General features: G+C 39.9%; 2 protein-coding genes across 2 annotated transcripts; one reads left to right on the plus strand and one right to left on the minus strand.

The window, feature by feature from the left end:
• The first annotated feature begins 16,262 nt into the window (after positions 1–16,262).
• Positions 16,263–18,444, plus strand: LOC124053710 (sialidase-3-like). The gene is made up of 2 exons (XM_046379134.1): positions 16,263–16,535; positions 16,624–18,444. The coding sequence occupies exons 1-2, from the start codon at positions 16,335–16,337 to the stop codon at positions 17,557–17,559; spliced, it is 1,137 nt and encodes a 378-aa protein (XP_046235090.1). The 5' UTR covers positions 16,263–16,334; the 3' UTR covers positions 17,560–18,444.
• Positions 18,445–22,848: 4,404 nt separating this feature from the next.
• On the minus strand, positions 22,849–24,699 carry LOC124071095 (forkhead box protein D1-like). Its single transcript, XM_046411532.1, has one exon. It carries the CDS (start codon positions 24,191–24,193, stop codon positions 23,276–23,278), a length of 918 nt encoding a protein of 305 aa, XP_046267488.1. The 5' UTR covers positions 24,194–24,699; the 3' UTR covers positions 22,849–23,275.
• Positions 24,700–25,063: the final 364 nt, after the last annotated feature.

Below are 25,063 nucleotides of genomic sequence, written 5' to 3' on the forward strand. Positions count from 1 at the left end.
CTGCAGATGCTGCAAGAATTTGCCTGTAACATATAAAAAGCTACACAAGGGACAAAGAGAAGTCCTTGAGGAATTAACTTTTCCTGTGCTTTATATGCTCCACTTAAAAGTGAGCTAATTTTATATTGTCAAATTGTTGTTTTGTCAGTAGAGTTGTGGTTCTCTAAGGTGTTCATTTTGTTGCGTTTTGGCATTTATTCTAAATATAACTTTAATGAGAAATGCCTTCAGCTTTCTTCACTGATTGTAATTATTTGTCTCTGTAAAGTCTGAGAGGATTTGTTTTTTCTAATAATGTTTGTCATATGCCATTTTTGGCATCATGGAAAAAAAAACACTTAGAACAAAAGCATCATTTATCAAAAGTAGCAAGTAATCATGCAAAATAAAAAATAACAGAGTAATATAAAAAAATAACAGTACTATAAAAAATAACAGAGCATAGAACATAGATCGATAATGGCAGATAAGGTGCAGGATTGATGCAAGATAGTTTAGGTGCCATCTCTAAAAATTGAATATGGACTCCACAGGGTTTGAAAATCCAGTAGAACGTGCAATGCCTCTTATTTTCTTCACCTTTGTATTCAGAGCAGGTCAGACAATAACAAATCAGTGTACATTTTGAGCTAACCCCCATCTTACTGTAAAAGCCTCACAGACACTATTTTTTTTTCTGGGCAGCTGTCTCAAAAGAGGAAAGACAAATCGTTGATTTTTTTTTTCATTTAAGGCCCCGTGTGAACACCCAAACCGTAAATGGGGAGTAATAATAGAAGCAAACGATAAAAGACAGCTTCCGCTTTTCCCTTGAGTGAGGCAGAAATCAAGAGAGGATTGTTTTAATCTCAGAGCCGAGCTGTCACGCCCTCCTCCTCGCTACCTCAAAATACCCAGCTCAATAAATGGACAATTGATGGAGTAGCCTTTGTGTGTGTGTGTGTGTGTGTGTGTGTGTGTGTGTGTGTGTGTGTGTCAGGCTATCTGTTAAAAACCCTAGAGACATAAATAAGAATAAAGGTACAAATTAAGGCTCTCTCACTTTGTGTATGTGTGTATGTGTGTGTGTGTGTGTGTGTGTGTGTGCACCTGCAGAAACAAAATTGATCTTTTTACTGGGCCAGTAAGCATGTGTGGGTGAGAAGTGGAAAATGAAAACCTTGTGGCTTATTTGTGGCCTAAAGAAAAACTCAGGTGTAAACCGTGGTCCAGTAACCAAACTGAATATAACATGAACAAATAAAACAGCCTCTGTCCCCCAGTTACAGCAAAATAAGTTTGTTACAATGGAACTGGTACGATCAGTCAAAATTAAACCTGTGCAATTTTTTGTCGACTCTGAAGAATTTTGACATGGAAATTTGTACAACTTAGAAAAAAGCAAGCCATGACAGAGCTGATCTTCCAAGGAGGAAGAGGCAAAGAGGCAAAGAGTACAAAATAAAGGAAGTTATCAAAGCTTATTATTAGCTACACCATCAACTTTTATACTAACTGCTCAACAAAAGAGGCATGTTTAGCCAGTTGTGAAGCAAAAAATTATATTGCAAATGCATTTTTTAAAACCCTGTGGGAACACACATTAGCATTTTTAGTCTTCAAAAATACTTTATTGAATGAAGTGATGTTAAATCCCAGGAACACAAGCTTTGAGTTATTGACTCACTAGCACTAGCCTGACCATGAATGCCTCGCATGTTAGCATGTTAGCAGGTTAGCTTGCCTGGGCCAGTAATTCAGCTCCCCTTCGCAGGAGGAATATGTCACCAAGCTTCTAGAGCCAAATATTTCCTAAAGAAGCACAGGTGAATTTTGCTGAGTCACTTTGATGTGACCAAGCCTTTAAAATGCTAACTAATGCTAAGCTACTCGTCTTAGCAGACCAAGTTAGGTAGCGTAGCAACAAAACTCCTAATAGTGTTCATGTAAGCAAACCTGCATTTTTATTCCTTATGAAATAAACTTTTCCTTTTCAGAAGTCACATAGTCTTGAATTAAAAGTTAAGAGAACTGAGGAATAAAAACACAAAACACAATCAATAATTTTCACCCACAGAGAATAGTATGAGCTTAGAGTCATAAATGTCATATGAACATACTGTGAGGATATATACACACATGCACACGCCCAAGAAAACACACACACTCCCTAAAGTGGGCTCCATGGCCACGTTTCCTCCACACCATGTAAACACTATTATGTGCTGGGTGATAGAGATCACTGGAACCTAATTGTTTGAGGCAATATTCGCAGTGCATTTCATGGAGAAAGTGGCAAACAATGCTGCGAGCGCTGGCCAGGACAGACGCTCTCTCTCTCTCCTCCTCTGCTGCGACAGATGTCGACTCTGTTTATTTTTCCTGATTGTCCTGGAGACCAGCCATCCAACTACAGACGACGACAACAAGAATAGTTTCAGTTTACGCTGAAGCTTTAGGACAAAACAAGAGTGTGTGTGTTTACACTGCCAGCCTAGAATCTGATCTCACCCATTCGTATTAACATGACGTAGACCTGATCAGGACTACGTCATGTTAATCATCAGAACTTAGCAGGTGTTTGATTAAACTAGAGGTGTCAGAAGGAGGACGTTCCAGTATGATTAAGGCTGTACACAGGAGAGAACAGGTTAACTTTTAAATGCTTTGTAATATATTATAATAGAGTTTTTCTTATCTGGAATGTATAGGAAACCACCTGAATGTATATGTTTAAATAACATTAAGAATGATTTTATAAGTGTGTCACAAAAAAAAAGAAAGCACCATGAATATGACCAAATTGATATCATTTTTAAATGTTCAATTTAAAATTAGCAAGTCATTGTCGAGTATTGAATTGTTGGACTATTGAGGAACTATCTGCACATCTATGCAATACCTCTTATTGATAAACACCAGTTTAAAAGAGAATTTATCATACATGGTTTCAAAATCAAAATTATTGCAGCAGCACAAGAGAGATCATCCTCAAGTGGCTGGCCTGAAGCAGAGATGAGCTCTGGTTAGCACACCTTTTGCTAACACATACACACACAAATCCCAGATGTTGACTCAAGTGATATCACTTGAGGTAGTTTATCAGATTTGATCCAGCACCCTCTGGAGCTGCAGAAGGCTTTATACAGCTCCCCAACACCTGTAAACAGACTTTGATGTGTGAGGTCGGTGGAGTTCCCCTTACAGTTTAGGGGGAGTTGATCGCTTGCTTCATCTCAAGCAGATCAGACATAACTTATTTTGTACACGCTCATAACTGGCCTGTGACATCAAGATCCAAACACTGCAGATTTTTACTTATTTAACAAAAAATAACTTGAAAAGCTTAGTGAATACCAAGGAGTTTTATTTTTGTTTTTGCTGTATAAAGTTCATGGTGATCTTGATTACTGTAACTGCACCTCGTACAGTGTCAGGCACATGTCGACGGTCACACATTGCTCAGTTCCCAGGATGCACCTGGCCAGAGGCGAGAGGGCGGACGTGGGGGACAGCTGTTTCCTGCGCACACTTCCTGGTTTGTCAGAGCAGAGGGGGGAAGGGTTGTGGTGGAGGTGGGGTCTAGTAGGGGGAGAGAGGCAGGGCAGAGGGGTGGATTAGGGTGTTTGGTGAGGCCTTTTCCTAACAGGATATACAGTGTCTGCCACAGCCACAGGTGTGAGAGCACCAACGCTCCTCATCCTCACACACATTTGTAAAAAAGAGATAAAAGACCCTACTGAGTGGGAGGGAGGGGCTTGGTTGAGGGATGACGGAGGGAAGTGGAAGGGAAAGCAGAGAAGGATAAGAGAAGAAGTATGTGGAGGAAAAAGAAAGGAATGTCAGACAGGCAGAGGGAAGCGAGGAGAAAGCGCTTTTTTATTGTCTCCTGTCTCAGAATAGACTCACTCAGCTGGGAGGGAGACAGCAGCCGGTGGGCTAATCAGAGTATAATGGGCTCAATCAATTGTTTCCTTGATTGCACACATACTGTACATTCAACGTCAGCCGCTGAGCAGGAGCCAGTAAACTGCATCTCAGCATGTTTTCAGAAGGTACTTAAATCAGCAGTGTGAAATATCCAAATCTGTGATGAGGTCTAATCATTCTACATATAACCGACACAATGTCTCTGTTGTTACCAATAAATAAATAAATAACATAACATAACATAACATTTATGAGAAATTATATGTTATGTAAAGCAGGGACAGTGATAAGGTCAGTGGAGAAATATTGACTGATACTGAAAATAATGAGGTAAAAACTGGCCTCTTTGAGCTATGAGTACAATCATTTTACTTCAAAATACATACATATTACATATTATGTATGTAGCATATAGATGGACAGCGATTTCGGTTCGGGAGAATTTAATGGCTATTTTGAAGATCACTAGGTCAGATAAACATGAAGTCAGACATAACGTGTGAGAGAATCAATCAATCAATCAATCAACTGCAGGACCAACACACGACCACACACACACACATACGCACACACACACACACACCTAAGGGCAATAAAGAGTGACCAGTTAATCTAATGTACATGTTTTTGGGATCATGGGAGGAAGTTGGAGCACCCAGAGGAAACCCACACATTCACATGGAGAACATGGAAACTCCACACAGAAGGGTCCAGACTGGGACTGGAACCCTGAACCCCCGAACCCTCACTGTGCTGCCTATCTATCTATCTATCTATAGATAGTGTGTGTGGGTGTGTATGTGCATGTGTGTGTGTGTGTAGTTTTCTTTAGTTGGTTTTTATCTATTTAGTTAGTTACATATGTGAATATACAGATTAGTAAAACTTCATCTTAATGTTCAATAAAGTGATATGATAAATCCAAACATTTGTCCCTTTGCATGAGGCTAAAAATAGTATTAAATGTTCAGTAATAAAATAGGAATGTGCAGGCTGAAGATGCTGTCTGGCATCTGGGTCACAGAACATACTGAACAAATGTTGAAAAATGTGAAATAATTTATTCATTAATTCATAATTTATTCCTCACCTAATGTTCATTTCCATGTGTCTGCATTTTATTATTATTCAAGATGACTCTTTTAGTAGTGGTTGATAATTTGTGTGTCATTACTGTAGAAAGGCGGAGAAGATGAGTGGCCATCCAGCCGGCCCAGTCACTCTGCCTGGGAGGACTGATCTGACTCATTTGACCCTGAAGCCTCAGTGTGACCTTTGACTCTGAAGCGTCATCGCCTGCGTTAGAATACGTGCAGAACTTTACGATTGCACTGCGGCTTTTCGAACAGCACCACTCGCATCCACTTCCAGTTTTGGCAACACAACTTCAAATATTTCCATACGAGATGAGCTCTGACAATAGGCTGTGTGAGTGTGCATATGTGTGTGTGTGTGTGTGTGTGTGTGTGTGTGTGTGTGTTCCACAGTGTGAACGTGTGGATGACTTAGGCGGCTTGTGTGATTGTCTGTAAGCTTTGTCTACATACATACAAGGTGTGTGTGTGTGTGCGTGAGCATGTGTGCGTGCATGCATGTGTGTGTGTTTGCGTGCATGCATGTGTGTGTGTGTGTGTGTGTGTCTGGTCGGTGTGCCCTCAGGTCATGATGACACTGCGTGGAACAACAGACTATTGTGTCTTCCTCTCTCATATTTCTCATCATCAGCGCTGCTGCCGTCCAAATTCCACTGGTGTGTTCACAGCGTGGCAGAGGGACTCGGCCCTGTTGTCAGCCCCCCATCCGGCAAAAATAGGAAACTCAGCATCACTTTCCACTTTCTCCCTCACTTTTAACTGGTAATTCAAAATATATGAGTTCCTGTTTGGAGCTGCCCCACTTTGGACTCGATTGTTTGTTTTGGATAAAAGTTGCATGTGCTTTTCTTTAGTTGTTTTCAAAATGCTTTTATTGAACATATGGTGCTGCTGTTTTTTTCTGTATGTGGGTGGAAATTGGAACCCATTTTTAATGTAGCAACTGCCTTTTCTGTTTTTGTTTTTATATGCTAATGTACAAAAGAAAGAAGTCAGAAAAAGAGTATAAACATCTAGAAAATAATATCAAACCAGCAGGTTAATGGTTAAACTGTTTTACCATTACCAGACAGATTTTTACTAAAAGGTTTTATGATTTATTTAAGGGTCCAAATATACACGCAAACAACTTTTGAATTTGCTGACATGGATGTGGCAGACAAAAAGTACAATTACTACACTAAAATCCTTCAAATGGAACCTACTCCTTCTTTCTCATTAAAAATTCCACAATATATGAATGTATAAACATTCTTTTTTTATTTCACAAATTGAACTGATGGACACAAGCTGTCTCCTATTTCACTGTAAAGTCCATTCTCAGCATATGTAAACTGCAGGCTACAAGCTTCCACATCACGCTTGTTTAAGCTAATTATTTAAACCAGGATTGTCTCACAAATTATTTGTGATGTCACAAGTCGTGCTTGTAGACTCTGCCTGTTAAATTCAGATTTTCAATAAGCACAGAGAAGCTGAACAAGCAGTGAATGTTAAAACAACCTGATAGTGTCAAACTCTGCACATACTTCATTTTACACAGTGGAGCTCAAACATTCAACTGTAGGAACAGGAAGAAAAACACATTTTTACTGAAGGGGAACTTCAAAGTTAAGCAATGTTAATATTATTTCATTAAGCACGTACAGTATGTCATATGTGTGACAATTTTGTTTCAACTATAACAAAAGAAAAAAAACAAGATGTCCTGTTGTCCTGTTCTGTTTCTTTCAGTTCTGCACCACATGATCTGACTTACTGGAGCCAAGGCCTGAATTTCTAAGTCTGCGATGATGTAACACACGAGCTGACTTCCACACTTACTTTCCATCACAACTGGAAGCTGCATATAGTAACACAATGCAAAAACCTACACGTGAAGAAAACCAGAAAACATGGGCTCCTCAGTGGAGCTTTTGTCCTGTTCGCACACTGAAGCCAAACGACGGTCCAGTCTGTCCTGATCTTACACTTTCCTCGTAATGCTAGTCAATAAAGTCTCTGGAAGAGAATCCAGTTTTGTCACAAACCTGCAGAGTTTCCTTTCCTTACCCCATTCTTTTGCAAAGGACAGGTGTTCCTACAGCGAGGGTAGGATAAATAACAGATACACCTCTCTGCATAATGCGACACAGAGCAATAGCACCACAAACTACACGCTCCAAAAGGACCTTCATGAAAGGTTTTAGCTGGGTGTTGTTAATTAACTGGGAACAGGTGGAGCTGAAGAGTTCTTATGTATACTAAACTAATAAAGGTCACTCTTAAAACACAGCAACCCAAAATCAGTTTGTGAGTTTTGCTTACCTCACCACTAGATGGCAACAAACGGCAAGTGTTAAACTTGTGCGACTTTGAAGCTGCCTGCTTTCTTATTTAAAGGGACATTTTGTCAACCTTTTTTCTTATTGTCTCTGTCAAAATGTGACATGCTTATATTATTTCATTTGAAAATAAGATAATCTTAAAACAAACAAACAGACAAAAAAACAAAACAGTTAAACCAAGCCTGTAAATGTATCATCAGATGTACAATTGTAGTGTCCACTGGGTATTTCCTTTAAATCAACGACAACAAAACTGTGATATTGTCTTGGCAGCTTTGAATTAACATGACACTGGTGTTTTCTGTCCAATACATTGATTGTACTGTTTGTAAAAGCATGCAAATTGTAAAAATAAGTTACAGAAATGCATACAGTGATATCTGAATGAACCAACAGAAAAACATAGACAGAATTCATTTTTTTAACACAAATAATTTGTACTTTTTTCATTTTTCATCATTGTTCTAAGTAAACATAAACACAGTTCTCCTTTTGTCGGCATGATATGGTAACACACACACACACACACACACACACTTGCTCTCTGCTGGTGGGCCGCCGCTGCCTCGCTCAGTGTGTGGGTGGTCTGGGCCAGGTGGAGGAGAGAGGGATTAACACCAGGCCTGCCTAAAGGAAAAAGAAGTACAGAGGGAGAGAAAACAAGAGATGGAGGACAGATAGACATCTGTCCACCAGATGTGCTGCTCAGCATACAGAGGTGGTTTATGAAACAGTGAGAAGGGAATGAAAAGGCTTTTGGTCATGGGGCTCAGTGACAACTGGATGCATTGTGACTGAAATAACACACAGCCTCCCTCTACTTCTTGCTCAATCACTTGTGTGCGTGCGTGTGTTTGCTCTGGTCGTCTGTCATTTGGTTATATACATAACACAAACATCAGGCACTCACTCACTCACACACACACATATGCTTGCTCCCTTTTTTCCATCTCCTCTTCCGTTCCCGGAGGAACTTCTGCACGCTGCTATTAAACAGTACGAACCAGTGATGACCACCTGTCAAAACATGTCCAGTTACTGTGTGTGTGAGGGTGTGTTTTAAGAAGGTGTTGATGAGAGGGAATGAGACAGGTTGAACTTAGAGAGGAACAAAAGGTGGATTGTAGTACTGATTTTAATGCTAAAGTGCTTAATGTAGTACACTATCCCATCTACAAATATTTACTTCTTACTTCCTTAGTGCTTACTTCTTTGGTATTTCTATAATATATTTGCTTATCAGTTTTACTTACTTAAGTTTTACTGCACACCAGACTCCACTGCACATACTGTATGACTATGAGACGAAAATATCCTTTCAATCTTGATTCTGGGAATCTTAAAACAAAAGTTGACTCGAGGTCCAGGGTTTTCTGCTGAGTAATGAAAATTAAATGCTGACGACTTCAATAAAAAACAGTAAGTGGAGCTCTTTTATGTCGAAAATAGCATTTCCATGTATAATAATGAACTTTCCTCAAGTTCAGTTTGTGACTGCTGTTTGATTTAACAGCACCTAAAACTGTTCTTCTGTGTTTAACTGTATTTGTTCTATAAATAAATATCATACAGCCATGAATAACAAGAGCAGAACAGTTAAACACTTACACTTTATTTACAGTAAACCACGCTGAAGACAATTATTGTGCTGCTAGAGGCGCTTCCTGACCACACACACAACTGATGGCTGAGTGTCATGTAAACATAAAATACACACACACATACACAGATGCACTCACACACGCTGAATCAATATAGATCAGCAGTGTCAGATTGTACAATGTGTCACATGTTGTTATCGAAAAATGACTAAACTTGAAACATAATGATCGATAAACAGAAAATAAACCTTTGCTCTACTCTCACTCTTGCTCTCACTTTACCCCAAAATAAAAATGACATATTTTTCCTCTTATCCATAGTACTGTTTTTCCATTTACATTCTTTTGGTGTGAGTTGCAGAGTTTTTGGAGGTATCCGCAAAGAAGTTCAAATTCAAAAGAGCTCCCACTCTCTGAACCTCCGGTTATGTAGGAGGTGCTCATGAGGAAGGCCAAAATGAATGGGGGCTTATGGAGTTGTAACACCAAAATGTAACTTTCATGGGGTAAAGAAAATTTCCTGCCAACTTGGGGTTAGTTTGCTGTAATATATCACAGATAGTCGTATATCATTAACCGACCAATCAGCATACATTAGCAGAAAGCTAGCCCTTTACCATATTTTTGCCATTGAATCAATAGGTAACAAATGACTCAAATTAAACAGTGATGTTTTTCATAATTTGCAACCAGACTTGTAAAACATACTGTATGAATATGTATGAATATGTCGCATTTTTCTGCCCTCAGCTCTGAATATTTGCACTGTGAGATTTCTGCATCTGCACAAAATATTGATTGAAATGGAGCAGTTCCTATGGATTCACTGTTTCTTTCCTGTGTGTGTGTGTGTGTGTCAGTTACAGGTGTTTACATAGCTAACAGTGGGTGAGCCCTGGTCAACAAGCCCCACCTCTGGGATTTAAGCATTTTGGAGGCCTATAAACTCTGGATGAAAGCTGATGCCAAATTAATAAAGCTTAAGAGGATAAAGATGTGGCCTGTTACACAGCATGACATTAAAATCACCCTCCTAAATCACAGAAAACAATCTGTATTTATGACTTCCTGGCCACAGAACATCATATAAAGTAGACAAGTTTGTGTTTTGTATACGTGCTGTTTGCATTTTGCTCTTTCCATACAGGATCTTTACCCGATCCTTCATAGTTTTCCTTGCTGACTCAGTTGACCTCAGAGCTTGCTCTCATAACAAGATATTAAATTAAACCAGCGAGGGCGGAAAGGTAAACACGCACGAGGATAACTCAGACCTCAGTCCAGGTTCACTCCAGCTAAGCTATGACGGCAAGGTGTGTTACCTGGAACAGTTAAAAGTTATTTTCGTTGATGCTCTGGTTATTGGGTACTATTAGGTTTTATCCCACTTGGCACTTTAATACTTGTTGTTCTTTTCGGGCTGAGCAGTGAAACGTACCTTTCTCACACAAGTTATAGAGCAGTAAATGCTGAAATATAAAGTGCCTGGATTCCTTTAAAAACTCAATTTTATCTCTTGTAATTACTTGCATTCTGAATATAGTGAAGCTTACCAATATAAGGAGCGTGTGTGGGCCTATGTGAGTGTGTGGTGAAACATATTTATCATAGTGCATCATGTATACTTTGCACATGTGTCCTCTGTATCGAGGGTGCTAATCGGTGGGAGGTGAATACTTAGAGGTGGACGGAGTCTCAAACCTGGACGAAATGTCTCACAGTGATATCATATTGATCACATTTTGACTGTGGGAGTGAACGATGTACCTAATAGTATCCTCTCTTTTCCAGCTGGGTTAAAAGAAGGGCACATTTTTATTACATTACATTTCACAAAAGTCTTCTAAATTCCTGTTTACATATCCAGCTTTACAGCATCTCATATACAAATGGAGCTGTGCCTCTTGATGGCTGTTTCTTCAAGACAACTGGGTCAAATCAAAGCTTTGTATGTTTGTTTAAGAGAGATGTCTGGAAAGAATCAGGAAAATAACAGCAGAAAAATGTGGATGAGATGAGAAGTTTTTTTCCCTCTTGGGGGCAGCAGAAACAAGTTTTGAACTCAACACTGACATTCATTCACGTTCTATACCGCTTATCCGTAAGAGTCGCGGGGGAACTGGAGCCTTTCCCAGCTGACCACGGGCGAGAGGCAGGGTACACCCTGGACTGGTTGCCAGGACTGACACACAAAGACAGACAACCACATACTCACGCCTAGGGGCAATGTAGAGTGCATGTCTTTGGGATTGTGGGAGGAAGCCGGAGTACCCGGAGAAAACAGGGAGAAAATGCAAACTCCACACAGGGGGGCCCAGACCGGGATTCGAACCAGGAACCCTCTTGCTATGAGGTCACAGTGCTAACCACTGCACCATCTTTCTCTTTTAACTCTGTGTCTGATATCTTCCAACTCCTGGAGGAAAAAATCAGTCTCTTTAGCTGCTAAATGCTTCATTGTGTCTGTCTGCTGTTTGGTACTGAGCAACCCAGTGTACAGTGGGATTTTAGATCTTTCTCTGAAAAGAGTTGCCTGTTATGGCAGAAAAATAAACCGATGAGAGTGGTGAGAGTGAACTAAAAGAACGCCGTTTGGGACTGGAGAGCTAAACAATGAGCTGAAAGTCACTATAAAGTTACAGATTCAGGTGATAATCCTCATCACTGCAAGCAACCTCTTCACGATGTCACTTCATATTTTCACAACTTTAAATTAACTGCTGCTAGCACTTGCAGCTGTAGCTTCCATGATGTGGGATGGGATAGCTACCTGTAAATGATTTGTTAGGGAGAAAAAACAAACAATAAAAAACCAACTCCTCCCAAACAGGGCTAACATGAACTGTGATCCCTGGAGGCCAACAATCATTGGTGCACTGCTAGCAAAACATTTTGTGAAACAGACAACCAAGACAGTTTTAAGTTTTCATTGCTTTTCCAGTCAAAGAAGTAAAATTACATGCCACATTCTTTCTCCCTGTGTAGCCCACCATCAACTTCCCTCAAAATTTGTCAAATATTTTATTGCTGAGTAAATGCAGTTCTAGAGCAGCTCTTGTAGTTGTTGTGACTCAAGTCCTGATTTCTCGGTAAAGCTTTCATTTTATCTGTCATTTTGTTTGCAGTCCACATCATGAATAATTGCTGTGGCTAACAATAAATCCTGAGCATTTCACTGAAGCACATGGCCTGACAGACAGGATATTTCCTCTCCACTGCAGAAACAGATAAGCATCAGATTCAAAGCATGTATCACTGTGAATGGAGCTGTCTGTCAACTTCCCCACATGCACGAGCCACTGGCCACTAGCAGTCTGAAGTGAAACTCCATTGTTATCTGACTCCCATCCATCCTTCCTCACTTAAAAACCAGGAAAGCTTGCATTTGTATGATGGATAATCTGCTACAAATCTGGCAGCCATATGCTGGGACACTTTCAGCTTTCATGTCTTTAAACTTGCTCTTTCTTTTTTTTGGGGGGGGGGTGAAATGTCTGTTTCTCCACACATGTAAGTCTCCCCATTGTTTCATATTTTCATTGTTTTTGAAGTGAATCCTGACATTGTGTGGTCGCTCAGAGTCCTCCACATAGTGAGCAGAATGAACGTTTGGGGGATTATCCTTCAAAGAGTCTGTGCTGAGCTTGTACAGATGACCGGCCTGCATATTTACTTACCTTCAAGTTGTCAATAATTGGGAAATGTTTTGTTGATTGGTTCCATATTGTTGTTCCCTGGTTCTGACCTTTAGTTGGATCCCCAATTACTTTAAAGAGCACAGAAAACAGATACAGCACAGCCAGTCTATGAGAGCTGTACTTAAGGGAAGATAAACTGCAAATATGAGCACAGAGATAACATGAGCAACATTAAAATGTGGCTGTGGGTTGAGGTGGGTGATTTACAATAGGGTGATATAAGTTGGTGGTGCATTGGTTAGCACTGTTGCCCCAGAGGGAGAGGCCAAGGCCTTTTTGTGTGGACTATGCCTGCAGGTACCGGTACTTCAGCTCCCTCAGACATGTATGTGAGGTTAATGACTTCAAATTGCCCATAGGTGTGAATGTGAGCATGAATGACTTGTTTCTCTCTATATGTCAGTGCTGTGTGGAACTGGCAGTTTGTGCAGGTTGTGCCCCGAAAAAACATAATTTCTAACTAATACATACACAATGAAAAGAGAGTAGGACAAAAAGGAGCTGGTCATCAGGGGACGTTTTATGTTTTGTGGCCCATGTGTTATATTATAATATATATAAAAGTACACGGTTCACCTGCAAACAATGCAAACACTTTTCCACTTTGCACTTACATTTTACAAAATACTGCAGGATTCATGATTAACAACCTGCAAACACCAGCATGATGTACACAGACACAAAATGAAAAGAGAGCAAGCCAGATAAGAAAATCAAAGTTCTCAAGCACACATAAGAGCAGATGAAGCAATGAGTGAAGGGAAAAGGGAGTGTGCTTTTATGCGAGTCAACTAGGGTGGTCCTTATTGCTGCACGCTCAGGTGGGAGGTTTGTTAGGACAACAGCAAAAAACATCCAAATCACCCGACTCTTCCTTACTTCTCCCAATGTAGGCACATCCAGAGCTGGCCAATTCAGTGGTGGGTGGAGATTATGAAGGAAGAGGAAGGTGATTTGAGTCTACTGCTAAAATAACAAAGCTGCTGTTGACACTGACTTTGCCTCTGTCTCAAATCAGTTCTGGCTAGTGGGTGTCTTCAAAACACTTTGCAGCTGTTTGTTTTTGCTGATTCAGGTCTCCCACTTTTGTTTGCTAATAACAATTCAGACCAGTCAGTTTGAATTTAATGGCACCTGTTGATGTGTGTATATTTGGAAGGAATCTAAAGAACGGATTTATTCGGTCCAAAAATATTCAAGAGTTATCAGGCCAGAGCTCGTTAATGATCCCTGCAACTCTCGTACCCCTGGCTTGGGTCTCCAGCACCTGTCAGCTCTGCTTTTTTATGAGCGCTGGAGGCAGGAGTGGATGCAGAGCAGCAGGGTAGAGCAGTTTGGAGGGAGGAGAAGCAGGGGAATGGGAGTATAAGAGGAAAGGGGGATATTTGTGATATTTATGGAGAGCTGCACGGTGTGCCACCCTGCAGCGCTCAGCACAGCGCTATAGGAAACAGCTCATACAACACTTCTAACCTTCTCTGTTATCGAGTACTGGGACCGCCACCACTGCCTCTAAGGCTCACGTTGTCATCTATCTGTGATGATAACAATTATTGCTCATAAATGCTTGAGCAAAGTTTGGACTATGTCTCCATTCAATACTTACCTTTTTCTTTTCCCATTCAAAATTAGTTGATGGTCATGTGCGCTAGTTCATGTTTTTAGCTCACACATGGAGATAAGTGAGGTGGATGGAAGGAGGAAAAGAGATGGATTGTTAGACCTCCATGGAACCCCCTTCTTCTTACTGTGAACACCTTTACTGTATTGTAATGCAGCCAAGCTGTCAATATAATTGAGTTTTTATAACATTTGCTTGTGGCTCATAATGATCAGTCATTACCAAGCCATTTTTAAAATGGGGCTGCTGAAGAGCACATGCTTTGTTCATGAAGCAGTTTTCAGTGGACATGGAAATTGAGGTATGGATTGACCCAATGCAGAGAGTGCACAGGTTGGGTGTTGGACATGGCTTGTAATGTTTTACAGTCCATTAATGACTGTTTAAGGTTTTATAACTTTACACAGTTGATTTGCAAGTGGGCAATTTATCTGCCTCAACAACAATCTTCCCTCTCATGTCACAGGAGTGAACTATTGCATTGAGGTCACACTGTAACATCTCAAAACATACCAAGTGGGCTTATTTCAAATATTTGGCCAGTTTTGTTAATTTGAACATTTAATTAGAAGCTTGATTAAATGAGGAAACAGTCTGAAAAAGTCCCCTGCAAGCGTAACTGACTGTCCTCAGTGATCGTTTCACAGTGTAGTGGCACATTTTTATGCTTAAATGTTGCACAGCATTGCCTCATTACAATTTGTGCTGGTGCTGTGTTATAGACTGTGTTATAAAACCAATCTCACCTTGACATTTTTTTTTTTTTTTTAAATGAACGTGACACATAAATACTGGGGCTCATGCCCAAGTCAAACAGGTCTTGTGATGAGCATGGTTTGAACATTGTAAGGACACAACTTAACAAAATATATAATAAAGGTCAGGTCAATTTAAAATATTTTAATATGGAAATGCTACATATCATATCTTTAATAAGAGTAGCAATTTAAATATCAGTGTGGCACATATTCTTGGCAATCGGCCTGACTAACATGTATTTGTATGTAGCAACAGTAGCACACATGTCAAATGTTGACTTTAATATTACGCAGATGATGTTATGAAGTATTGTTCAGACCCTGAGATTAATGAGGCACATACTCAGCTGCAGGTACCATTTGAAATGCTGATGATATGTCAGCAGTGTATACTGAGCAGTACAAAATTCTGACAACACAAAGTGAAAGCTGTTCTCTTGAAATAGGACAAGTTCTTCCATAACAGGTACACATTTACTTTATGGAAAATTGGTTTCAGGCGTCTCCCTTTTAAAGGGCCAGTGTGCAGGATTTAGTGGCATACAGTGGTGAGGTTACAGACCGCACCAGCTACATACACTTCCTCTCATCCTCCACTGTGATGGAATGATTATATTCCATTTCTGTCAATAGATCCCGTTACATCCTACACTCATGGCCTTTAAAATACTTGTACCATGTATTTCAGCCTTTTAAAGACATTGTTACATTGGATCTCTCTGTCTCTCTCCAGCCATATACCTGCCTCCCTGAACACATTTATGGCAAATCTCTACCCATCTACCAGATGGCCTCTGACTTCTTCTCCGGTCCAAGTCACCTCTTTCCTACATCCATCTGCTTCCACCTACCTTGCAGAAACCCCTTTTAGCCATTCCCATCATCTGACCTTTCCTCCTTGCTTCTACTGTCAAACGTTTTTTCTCAGTCAGTGCCAGATCAACAAAGTTACTTCTTGTCTTTGCATTCTGGACTGTAATCTGTGACCTGTGCTATGATTGGCCTTCGGTTTGATATGATTGTAGTTTTTGTCCTCAAACATAAAAAAAATTAAAATGCTATCAAATAGCAGTCTTGTATTGTTCCAAACAATCACCGTCTTCTCTTTTCTTTGCCTTCCTCTTGATTAGTCACTCAGAGATGAAGAGGAAAGAAGGACGTCAACCCCCAGAATGTTGTTTTTTATTGAGTTGCTTTATCAGTGTTTGGTCAGTGTTTTTTATTTTATGTAATAAAGACTCCTCCCTCATTCTCCTGGTGCACTGTCCAACCTGATAAAACCCCCAAAGTTCTAGGTGCAGTACACACTGCACATCTTCAACGACCATGGACAACAAGCAAACAGTCTTTCTTTCCAAAGAGAAAGAAGTATACAGGATTCCTGCTCTGTTCTTTGACAGAGACAGAAGCACCTTTATGGCCTTTGCAGAGCAGAGGACGACTACAAAAGATACCAGTACCAAAGTGTTGGTTATGAAAACAGGAACACTGAAGACGGAGGGAAGATCCAGTGGGAGGACAATTGAGGTAATCATCTCAAACAGTTCTTTCTTGTATGAATTACTTGTGATATATAATTTGACAATAACATCATTTAAAATAATGTTCTTTCCAGTGGTCTGAACTCAGACTGGTGAAGGAGGCACATCTTGATGGATATCGTCCTATGAACCCCTGCCCGGTGTATGAGAAAAACAGCCAAACACTTTTTCTGTTTTTCATCTGTGTTAAGGGCACTGTCTCCGAGTGCTGGCAGAGATTCTGGGGCTGCAACAAGGCCCGTCTCTGCTATATTACAACTAAAGATGCTGGCCTAAGCTGGAGTGCGGTGACTGATTTGACATATCTGCCTGATATCAAGGACTGGGCCACATTTGCTGTAGGACCAGGCCATGGTGTTCAAACTGAGAGTGATATATTGATTGTCCCGCTTTATGCTTATGCTCCTTGCAATCCATTCTATTGCTCTACTCCATATGCACTTTATCTGTACAGTGACGATAAGGGCAATACTTGGAGATTTGGCAGCAAGCTGCAAACAAAATCAGTTGAATGTGAAATGGCAGAGGTTTCTGATGACACTGGCCTCAGGTCTATCTACTGCAATGCCCGTAATGAGGGAGGCTATCGAGTGGAAGCTCGTGATGACAATAAGGGAGCTGGTTTCATTACACTCTCATCTTCTGAAAAGCTGGTGGAAACAGGTGGAGGCTGTCAGGGAAGCGTGGTGTCCTTTCCAGCTCAAAGTGAAGGTGCACAGGCAGGTGGTGATTCAAGGCAGAACCCAAACAAGTGGCTGCTCTTCACCCACCCAACTGATAGGTCCGAAAGAATTAATTTAGGAGTCTATCTGAATAAAACGCCAAGAGACCCAAATGCATGGAGCAAACCCTGGATCATCAACCCAGGACTCAGTGGTTACTCAGACCTGGCTTACATTGATGATGGCTGGTTTGCATGTCTAATGGAGTGTGGGGATGAGAAAGAATTTGAGCAGATAGCTTGTGTAGTTTTTAACTACAAGCAAGTCAAGCACAGCAATGGAGAGTAAAGAACAATCTCTACTTGTATCTGATGTGAAGCCGTCAGTCTCTGTCCACTTTAAAACAGAGCGACAAACACACCTGACTTTAAGATGCTGACTTAGATTATAAAACTAAATGTATGTAAATGTGTGAAATTATGCTGATGCTAATGCAGCGTGGGGAAAACAGTGAAACAGATCAGATAGCATTTAAGGTTTTTAGCTGTAGTTAAGTCAAGCAGGACATTTGGAAAGTAAAAATCTATTGTTTTAAATGGCACCTTGGGCAAATAACATTTTGTTTACCTTATATAGTTTTCACTGAAACCTTTTGTGTTCTACATACTATTACACTCTATCTACAATTGATGAATATGTTAAAAGTGTATATTTACCTCGACCATGGATAAATATCTTAGATTTTTGTTTGTTGTCAGTTGTAACAGCCATGTTAATTATGCATGACATTGTACTAGCATTTTATATGAGGTGTAATTCAAGTGATATGTTTATGTTTTTATTATTATTTTTATTAAATGTAAAGCAGAATACAAGATTTTTGACAAATAAATGGACATTTTCAATCACAGACCCAGATTCTTTTTTAATCTGAAGGTGAAAGGGTTTATGGGATTCCTTCAAAAGTAAAACTATTCAAAGCAGAGGAAGACTTTTTGTATCCCTCATATGGCACTATTCACCTGAAACTACAAGAGCTCAAAAACACACCTAAGTTTAATATGCTGACTTTGATAGTAAAACCAACTTTGAAAATATTTTTAATAATATTTTGACATTCTGGTGCATAATTCAGTAGATGCCAATATTTATGTTATATGCTATTGTGTTGTTACCTGTTGTGTGTTTTTGTTGTCTTCTCTTGTACATTGTGTTTCATATTATATTACTATTCTTTACTATACTATATATATATATATATATATATATATATATATATATATAGCTCTTCTTTTTTCCTACAGTTACGTAAATTATAAATTGTTTTTTATCGATGCCTATCCAATTTACTGCTGTAACAATCTGAATTTCCCCATTGTGGGACAATAAAGGAATGGAAAGATCTTATCTTATTTAGAGTGACCTTAATGGTGCTTAATTTAAGAAGTGAAATAAAGTTTGTTTTGGGGAAATAAAATTGGTTATATCATTATTTAACAATAACAATGATTTCCTCTCACAGGAAACTGCTGTTATGCCTAAAACAAAGGTAGCAGGAAAATTCTTTTTCCTGTTTTCAAAGGAAATTCAGCACTGACTGTAGTGAAGTCATCTGATATTGAAGCCCTTATTAAATCGATTATTAAGAAATTAAGGGTTATGTCTAGCATGTTACTTCTACATATTTGGGAACAAGCTGGTTTAAATAGAAATGAAATAGAAACTGAGATTTAGCTGAATGGTGTCGTACACACATCTTTCATCCAGGACAGTAGTTTATGACCCCTCTTAAACCAAACATCACCAATCTTTTCCTAAATTTAACCAGGTAGTTTTTGTGCCTCAAGTACCATTTATTCTTCAGCACATGTGAGGAAGTCTTTGTTGCAACAGCTGGTTTTATACTTTCCTTGTCCGCAGGTATGCTGCTATGGTCCACATGATGTAAATTTTGTCATCAGAGGTTGTAATAGAAGGAGAAATCCCACTCTAAGGACTTCCAATTATGTAGGGGGCACTAGGGGGCGCTAGGGTGGTCCAGAATGAATGGGGGTTTATGGGGCTGTAGCCACAAGATGTAACTTTTATGGGGTAAAAAAAAATTATGTCCTTTTTCATTATGTTTTCGGTATAAGTGGTAGAGACTATAGTTCCTTTAGGTTAGACTGTTGCGGCTTTTTTAATATACGCAAAATAGAACCTTGTGTGGATGGCCACAGACATACAATTTTTTGTGACTTCAATACCAAAAACACCAACTGCACATGTGCAGAAGACATCTTCCTGTTGATGCCAACCTACTACGACTACCACTCCAGTGTCCTCAAAAAAAAAACAAAACAAAACAAAAAAAAACAACAGACTGATCAGTATGCATCTTTGTCTGTTCCAGTGTACATTAGGCCCATAAGAGCAACTTGTGAGTTTGGATGAGATGCCACATGACACAGTGGTGCTATCTTACAGCCTGGGACTAGAATGTGTTTGGAACTTTGCCCACACATTCAAAGACTTTCCCTCTAGCGCCACCATGCGGTACATAGGTTGTAATTTCTTGACTAATAGACAGATTGCCATGAAATTAGTTAGGCTAAATTTTCCAGACAGGATTAGCTGCAATCACTTTGATGATACAACTTTTTCACTTGACACCATCATCAGGTTCAAAATTCTAGTTTGTCTTATAATTTGTGTTATGACTAAATACCAGCAAAGTTAATAACATTCCTTTTGGTCTGATAAGTTTTTCAACTTAGTAAACATTACACCTGTTAAATATCCACATGGTAGCCTTGCCATTATGCTAGCATGCTGACAACGGCATATAGGTCAAAGCACTACTATGCCTAACTACAGCCCTCACAGGACAGGAAGCAAACCTGCATACTTTAGCTTTTAAAAAATAGATTTAAATTAGTTTGCGTATACAGGTTTTTTTGTTTGTTTGGTTTTTTTTTTAAAGTGATTGACTCATTTCCTGTAACTCCTTTCCTGGTGTGTCACGTTCGATAGCTTGAGAGTGTCAGTAGAAGCAGCACGAAAGCCAATGACAACATACTTTTTTATATATATTTTTAGTCTCTCTTTCAAACTCAGTTCTCAATTAAGGATGTTCAAGAACTGCTTGAATGAAGACAGATGGAAAAGTATTTACATGCTAACATCCTTAACTTCAATGCCCCTGAAAAGGGACAAGAATTAGCATGTCCACCTGCGTGTTTATATGAAGCTTGAGGTACTCCAGAGTCATTTGACCTGGGAATGAATGCTGGTTGCATCGCTTCTCACTGACAACAAAAGCCAGATATTAGTGGGTGTTAGGAGTGTTTTGTCCAGTGTAAAAGGGGTACTGTTGATATCTCCAAAATAGTACTTATAGTGGTTGTGTTATCCAGAATATAAATAAATCAATTAGTAGTAAGTATTCAGGTGGTACAGGGTGGGGAAAATGACAAGTAGTAAAAGAGCACAAATTCCAGGATCAGTTTGCAGGAAAATGAATAAATAGATTAATTGCAACCAAATGTCCCTGCATCAAAGAACGTCACTACGCATGTAGCTGTTTGCTCTTAGTCCACCTCTGTGTGTCATTTTGTTGACCAGTGGACTTTTTTTTTAGGAGATTCGTCAAAATGGGCAAACATGTCCAAGTTTGTTCACTGCAGAAAACCCAGAAACACACAAGGAGAAATTCCCAAATATACTGGAGCAGTTAATGTGTGACTGCGGCTGAGCTGATGATGTCAGATCTCTGGCTCTCTGCTCTGGCTGCTGTGAGCGTCGGCTTGTTTAGAGGCAAAATATTCTAATCTCTGTTTTTATTCTGGCTTCATTTTAAACCAAGAGTATAATCATTCACATTTGTCCTTAACACACATCCTCTCTGAAAGAGATCCAAGGATCTGTCCAGCACTTCTGACTGTGTCTATTTGAATGAAAAGTTGTCAGTGGAAATAAACTGTCACCTTGACTTTATGTTCACCTTTCATCTTCGCTCTACCTCATGGATGTTTTGCTCTCAAATGTTGTGCGCACTTTCGTAGGGAAGCCACTTCTGCCAAAATAGATGAAAATTTGTTATGATTTCAATAAATGCTTGTGATACTAAGTCAAAGGTCAAAATTATGTGAATGTAAATTGCAAAAACTGACTGTTTTTATCATGACATATCATCACATCACATATCATTTTGTTTATTTTACTGTTTAAAAGGGATTTTTGGAATGCAATTCATCTCTTTCCAGAAAGTCTTTCTCTTTTCATACAGTCATATGGATAAATTATGAACTAATGAGTGGCTCTGCTGTTATATATCTCTGTCATCTGTCCAATCCAGGTCTTAGGTATTGGACAGGGGTCCCCCTTTCTTCAAATATACACACTCTCCATCATATTTCCTGCCACAGTGCTCATGATGCAGTCCAAAACCGGCTCACACATCACTGACTATCTTTAATGTCTTTAATGGGACACACTCCACTGTGATGTATGGAGATTTTTTTTTTTCAGAGTGTAACAAGACTGCGACAGTGCATGTGTACCATAACTGAATTAAACTCAAATATGACTAAGTGTGCCAAGAAAAGCAAACTGCTCCCTGAGGGGTTATTTAGGTGGAAGGCAGCTGTTTACAGACAGCAGACAGCCTGCTAGAAGCCACATCACACTTTGGAGAGATTTCCTCCCCACATTTACTCAGTGTTATCCTGGATAAAACAACTGTACAGTGCAAAAATTGACTTGACAAATAACTAATAATATTTTACAATAAAAAAACTTAGAAGATGAAGTTAATGCATTTAGAAAATGAACAGATTAATTCTGCCCAAAGCTATAGAGCCATTCTGAAAAATGTCTATTTTAATGTTTCAGTACATTTTATTGTTCAGATATGTCTACATTTACAGTGATTACATAAAACCGATTGTGTGTTTCTCAGTGGTGTTGCTACTTTTACAAAAAGATCTGAATCTTTCATTCCTTAATGCACTTCTGCAGCTCACATTTCAACATAAGAAAACAAACAGCACTAAAGGCTGCTTGTCCATTTTGACGAAAGCCAGTTTTAACTTAATACCAGATGATCAGATGTATTTGATATCCATGCTGAAGGCTGCCGAGGTTGACCAGACTGTGAGGTGGTTTGCAAAATAAAGGCCTGTTTTGCCTAAAGCAGACATGAGGCAGACGTCTCTCTCTCTCTCTCTCTCTCTCTCTCTCTCACACACACACACACACAAGACGACAAGATGAAAAGAAAAAAAGTGCACATCCTCACATCTTTTGTGACGTCTTGTCTTTAACCCTAAACTTAAAACAACGATGAGCACATAGACGGCAAAAGCAACGCAGCGATGCCGGGCAGGCGCATGTTTGCGCACGGACGTTCACCTGAGAGCTTGGATTGTTAGTTGTTCAGTATATTACATATAACCTATATTACATATAGGCCGATTTTTTAATCAATAAACTATAAAATTATTTTTACTATTTTCTTTGCTCTGATCATACTAAAAATAATAATAATAAAAAAAAATTAAAACTCTGCCCCCAAAGCTCTATCTATTATCATTATTATTATTATTGCTGTTGTCATATTAATTGTGTGAAATTATATTAAGCATTTTTTTTGTGATTTTATCTATTTATTTACGTTTACTGTAGCGCGATTCATTTTGCATTCGTGAAAACAAGTACCCTGTTGGAGATATACATGAATATCAAAGGAAAAGATAAAAAAAGTGAAACAGCCTGTCAAAACGTAATAAACTCGAAGCTGGACTGTGGGACCACATTAAAAACCCTGTGGTATTTCATTAAAATTGAACAAACTCATCAAATTCAGTCACATTTTATTGCAAACGTATTTAAGGGTTGTAAAACATCAGTCGTTCAAAAGCATTTACTTCAGGAAAACAAACTCCACAAATACGGTGGCCTGCTTGCAATATTAGAGCCACCATTAAAAACTAGAAATTCATACAATGTACCGTGGATTTATTCTCAGGCTGAGAGGATGGAGATTCGGTTTTACGCAAATTCAAGGCAAGCGGACATCGTAGCATTAAGTTGAATTAGATGAAATTTTTAGGATTCCAGCGGGGAAAGTGGACAGATGAGAGGCATGGTAGTCGGGTATCATTCCGTGCGGTGACCCAAGAGCCATGAACGACGAGTTTGGAGCCAGAGATGGGACAGCGGCGCAGCGTCCCGGGTCGAAATGTTCAAAAGTTAGACAAGAAGGAGAATTCTTAGTGAGAAGCGAGGAGAGCGCAGGTATGATGCTGCTCACAGGTGTGATGCTGGGACTAGTGTGGGAGCCTAAACGACACCTTATGTCCAGGTTGTGGTACAAATCAGGAGCCTGGAGGAAAGAGCCCAGCCTGTGCGCTCCAAGCAGGGGAAAAGCGGGCACCAGGCTGCGCTCCTGCGCCCTGGACTCCTTCAGCGCTCCCACAAAGAAACGTTGCCTCTTGAAGCGTTTTCTCCGCCGAAGAAAACTCCCATTTTCAAACATATCGGCCGACATGGGATCCAGGGTCCAATAATTTCCTTTGCCAGGATTTCCAGGCTCCCGGGGCATCTTGACAAAGCAGTCATTCAAAGACAGGTTGTGACGAATTGAGTTTTGCCACGCAGGAAACTTCTCCCGATAATATGCGAAGCGCTGACTGATAAAGTCACATATCTCACTGAGGGTGAGTCTCTTTTTCGGGCTCTGGAGGATGGCCATGGTGATTAGAGCGATGTACGAGTACGGAGGCTTCACCGAGGCGGTTCTCCTTCCTGGGACATCCTGTAGCCGGACAGCAAACTCTCCCTCCTCCTGGTCTCCGGGGGTGAAGGATGGCGCGCTTTGCCCGGTGTCGGCATTACTCTTACTAAACAATGAGAAATCTGAGTTCTCCACGTCTTCGCCAAAGTCTGCCTGGCTCTCCGCGCCGATGTCCGTCTTGCCCATGAGCTTGCTGTTCAAGGTCATGGTCCAGACTGTCCGGTGGCACGGCTGCCCCAGCAGGCGAGATTAGCGCCTGTCTAGGACAGAACAGACCCCCTTCTCCTCTTTCATTGACAAAAAAGTTGCGCATCTGACTGCATCTTTGACTTTTTAGCCTCCCACTCGAAACTTTCCCCTCCTCCTCTTCCTCCTCTTGCAAGCGGCCTGTCTTCATCAAAAGAACAACAGATACAAACCTGAAGCAACGAGCATTGGTGGAAAAAGTATGAAGATCATACCTCACTGTAAAAATTTACGAAGTCCTTCATTCAAAATTCAACTTGACTAAAATTACAAAAGCTGCAGTCCGTTTGCAGTACAGTTATTGGATTATTCATGCATGAACCTAGCTAGTTGATTGTGCATTTGGTCAACAAATTATTCATATTTCACAAGCTGATATGAAAAAAAAAAAATCTGGAAAGTAACTATAGCTGTCAAATAAATATAGTGGAATAAAAAGTATACCACAAAATACTTAAGTACAACACGTAAAGTTACTCGCCATCAGTGTTAATTAAGATTTACAGTTGATGTTTAAAAGACCACAGCAGGTGAGACCATTTTGGATTGAAATATGTTTCTATGCTTTACGGTCTTGGCTTGAACAAAGCTCATTTCCTTTGGTGTTCCTCATTGCTGGATGGTTTGGCACACGGTGAGAGAGGCAGCTTTCTCTCTCTCCCTTCTCTCACTCTTTCTTTAGCTGGCTGTTTCAAATAAGAGGAAGACGTAATCCATTTTGAAATAATAGCTGCACTGTATCAGTTCGTGTGAGGCCACCCACTTGGCAAATGGGCCCGTAGTGCCGGGTGGGCTGAGGAACTGTGGGAAGTCTCATTAATGAACAATTCT

This window comes from Scatophagus argus, chromosome 2, assembly GCF_020382885.2.
Source record: "Scatophagus argus isolate fScaArg1 chromosome 2, fScaArg1.pri, whole genome shotgun sequence".
NCBI lineage: Eukaryota > Metazoa > Chordata > Actinopteri > Scatophagidae > Scatophagus > Scatophagus argus.

What these genes read in the sequence shown, in the direction of transcription:
- LOC124071095 (XM_046411532.1), bottom strand. Translation starts at nt 24,193, where the DNA reads ATGACCTTGAACAGCAAGCTCATGGGCAAGACGGACATCGGCGCGGAG.
- LOC124053710 (XM_046379134.1), top strand. Translation starts at nt 16,335, where the DNA reads ATGGACAACAAGCAAACAGTCTTTCTTTCCAAAGAGAAAGAAGTATAC. An exon ending in CCAGTGGGAGGACAATTGAG is followed by an intron (nt 16,536 to 16,623) that starts GTAATCATCTCA and finishes TGTTCTTTCCAG; the next exon opens with TGGTCTGAACTCAGACTGGT.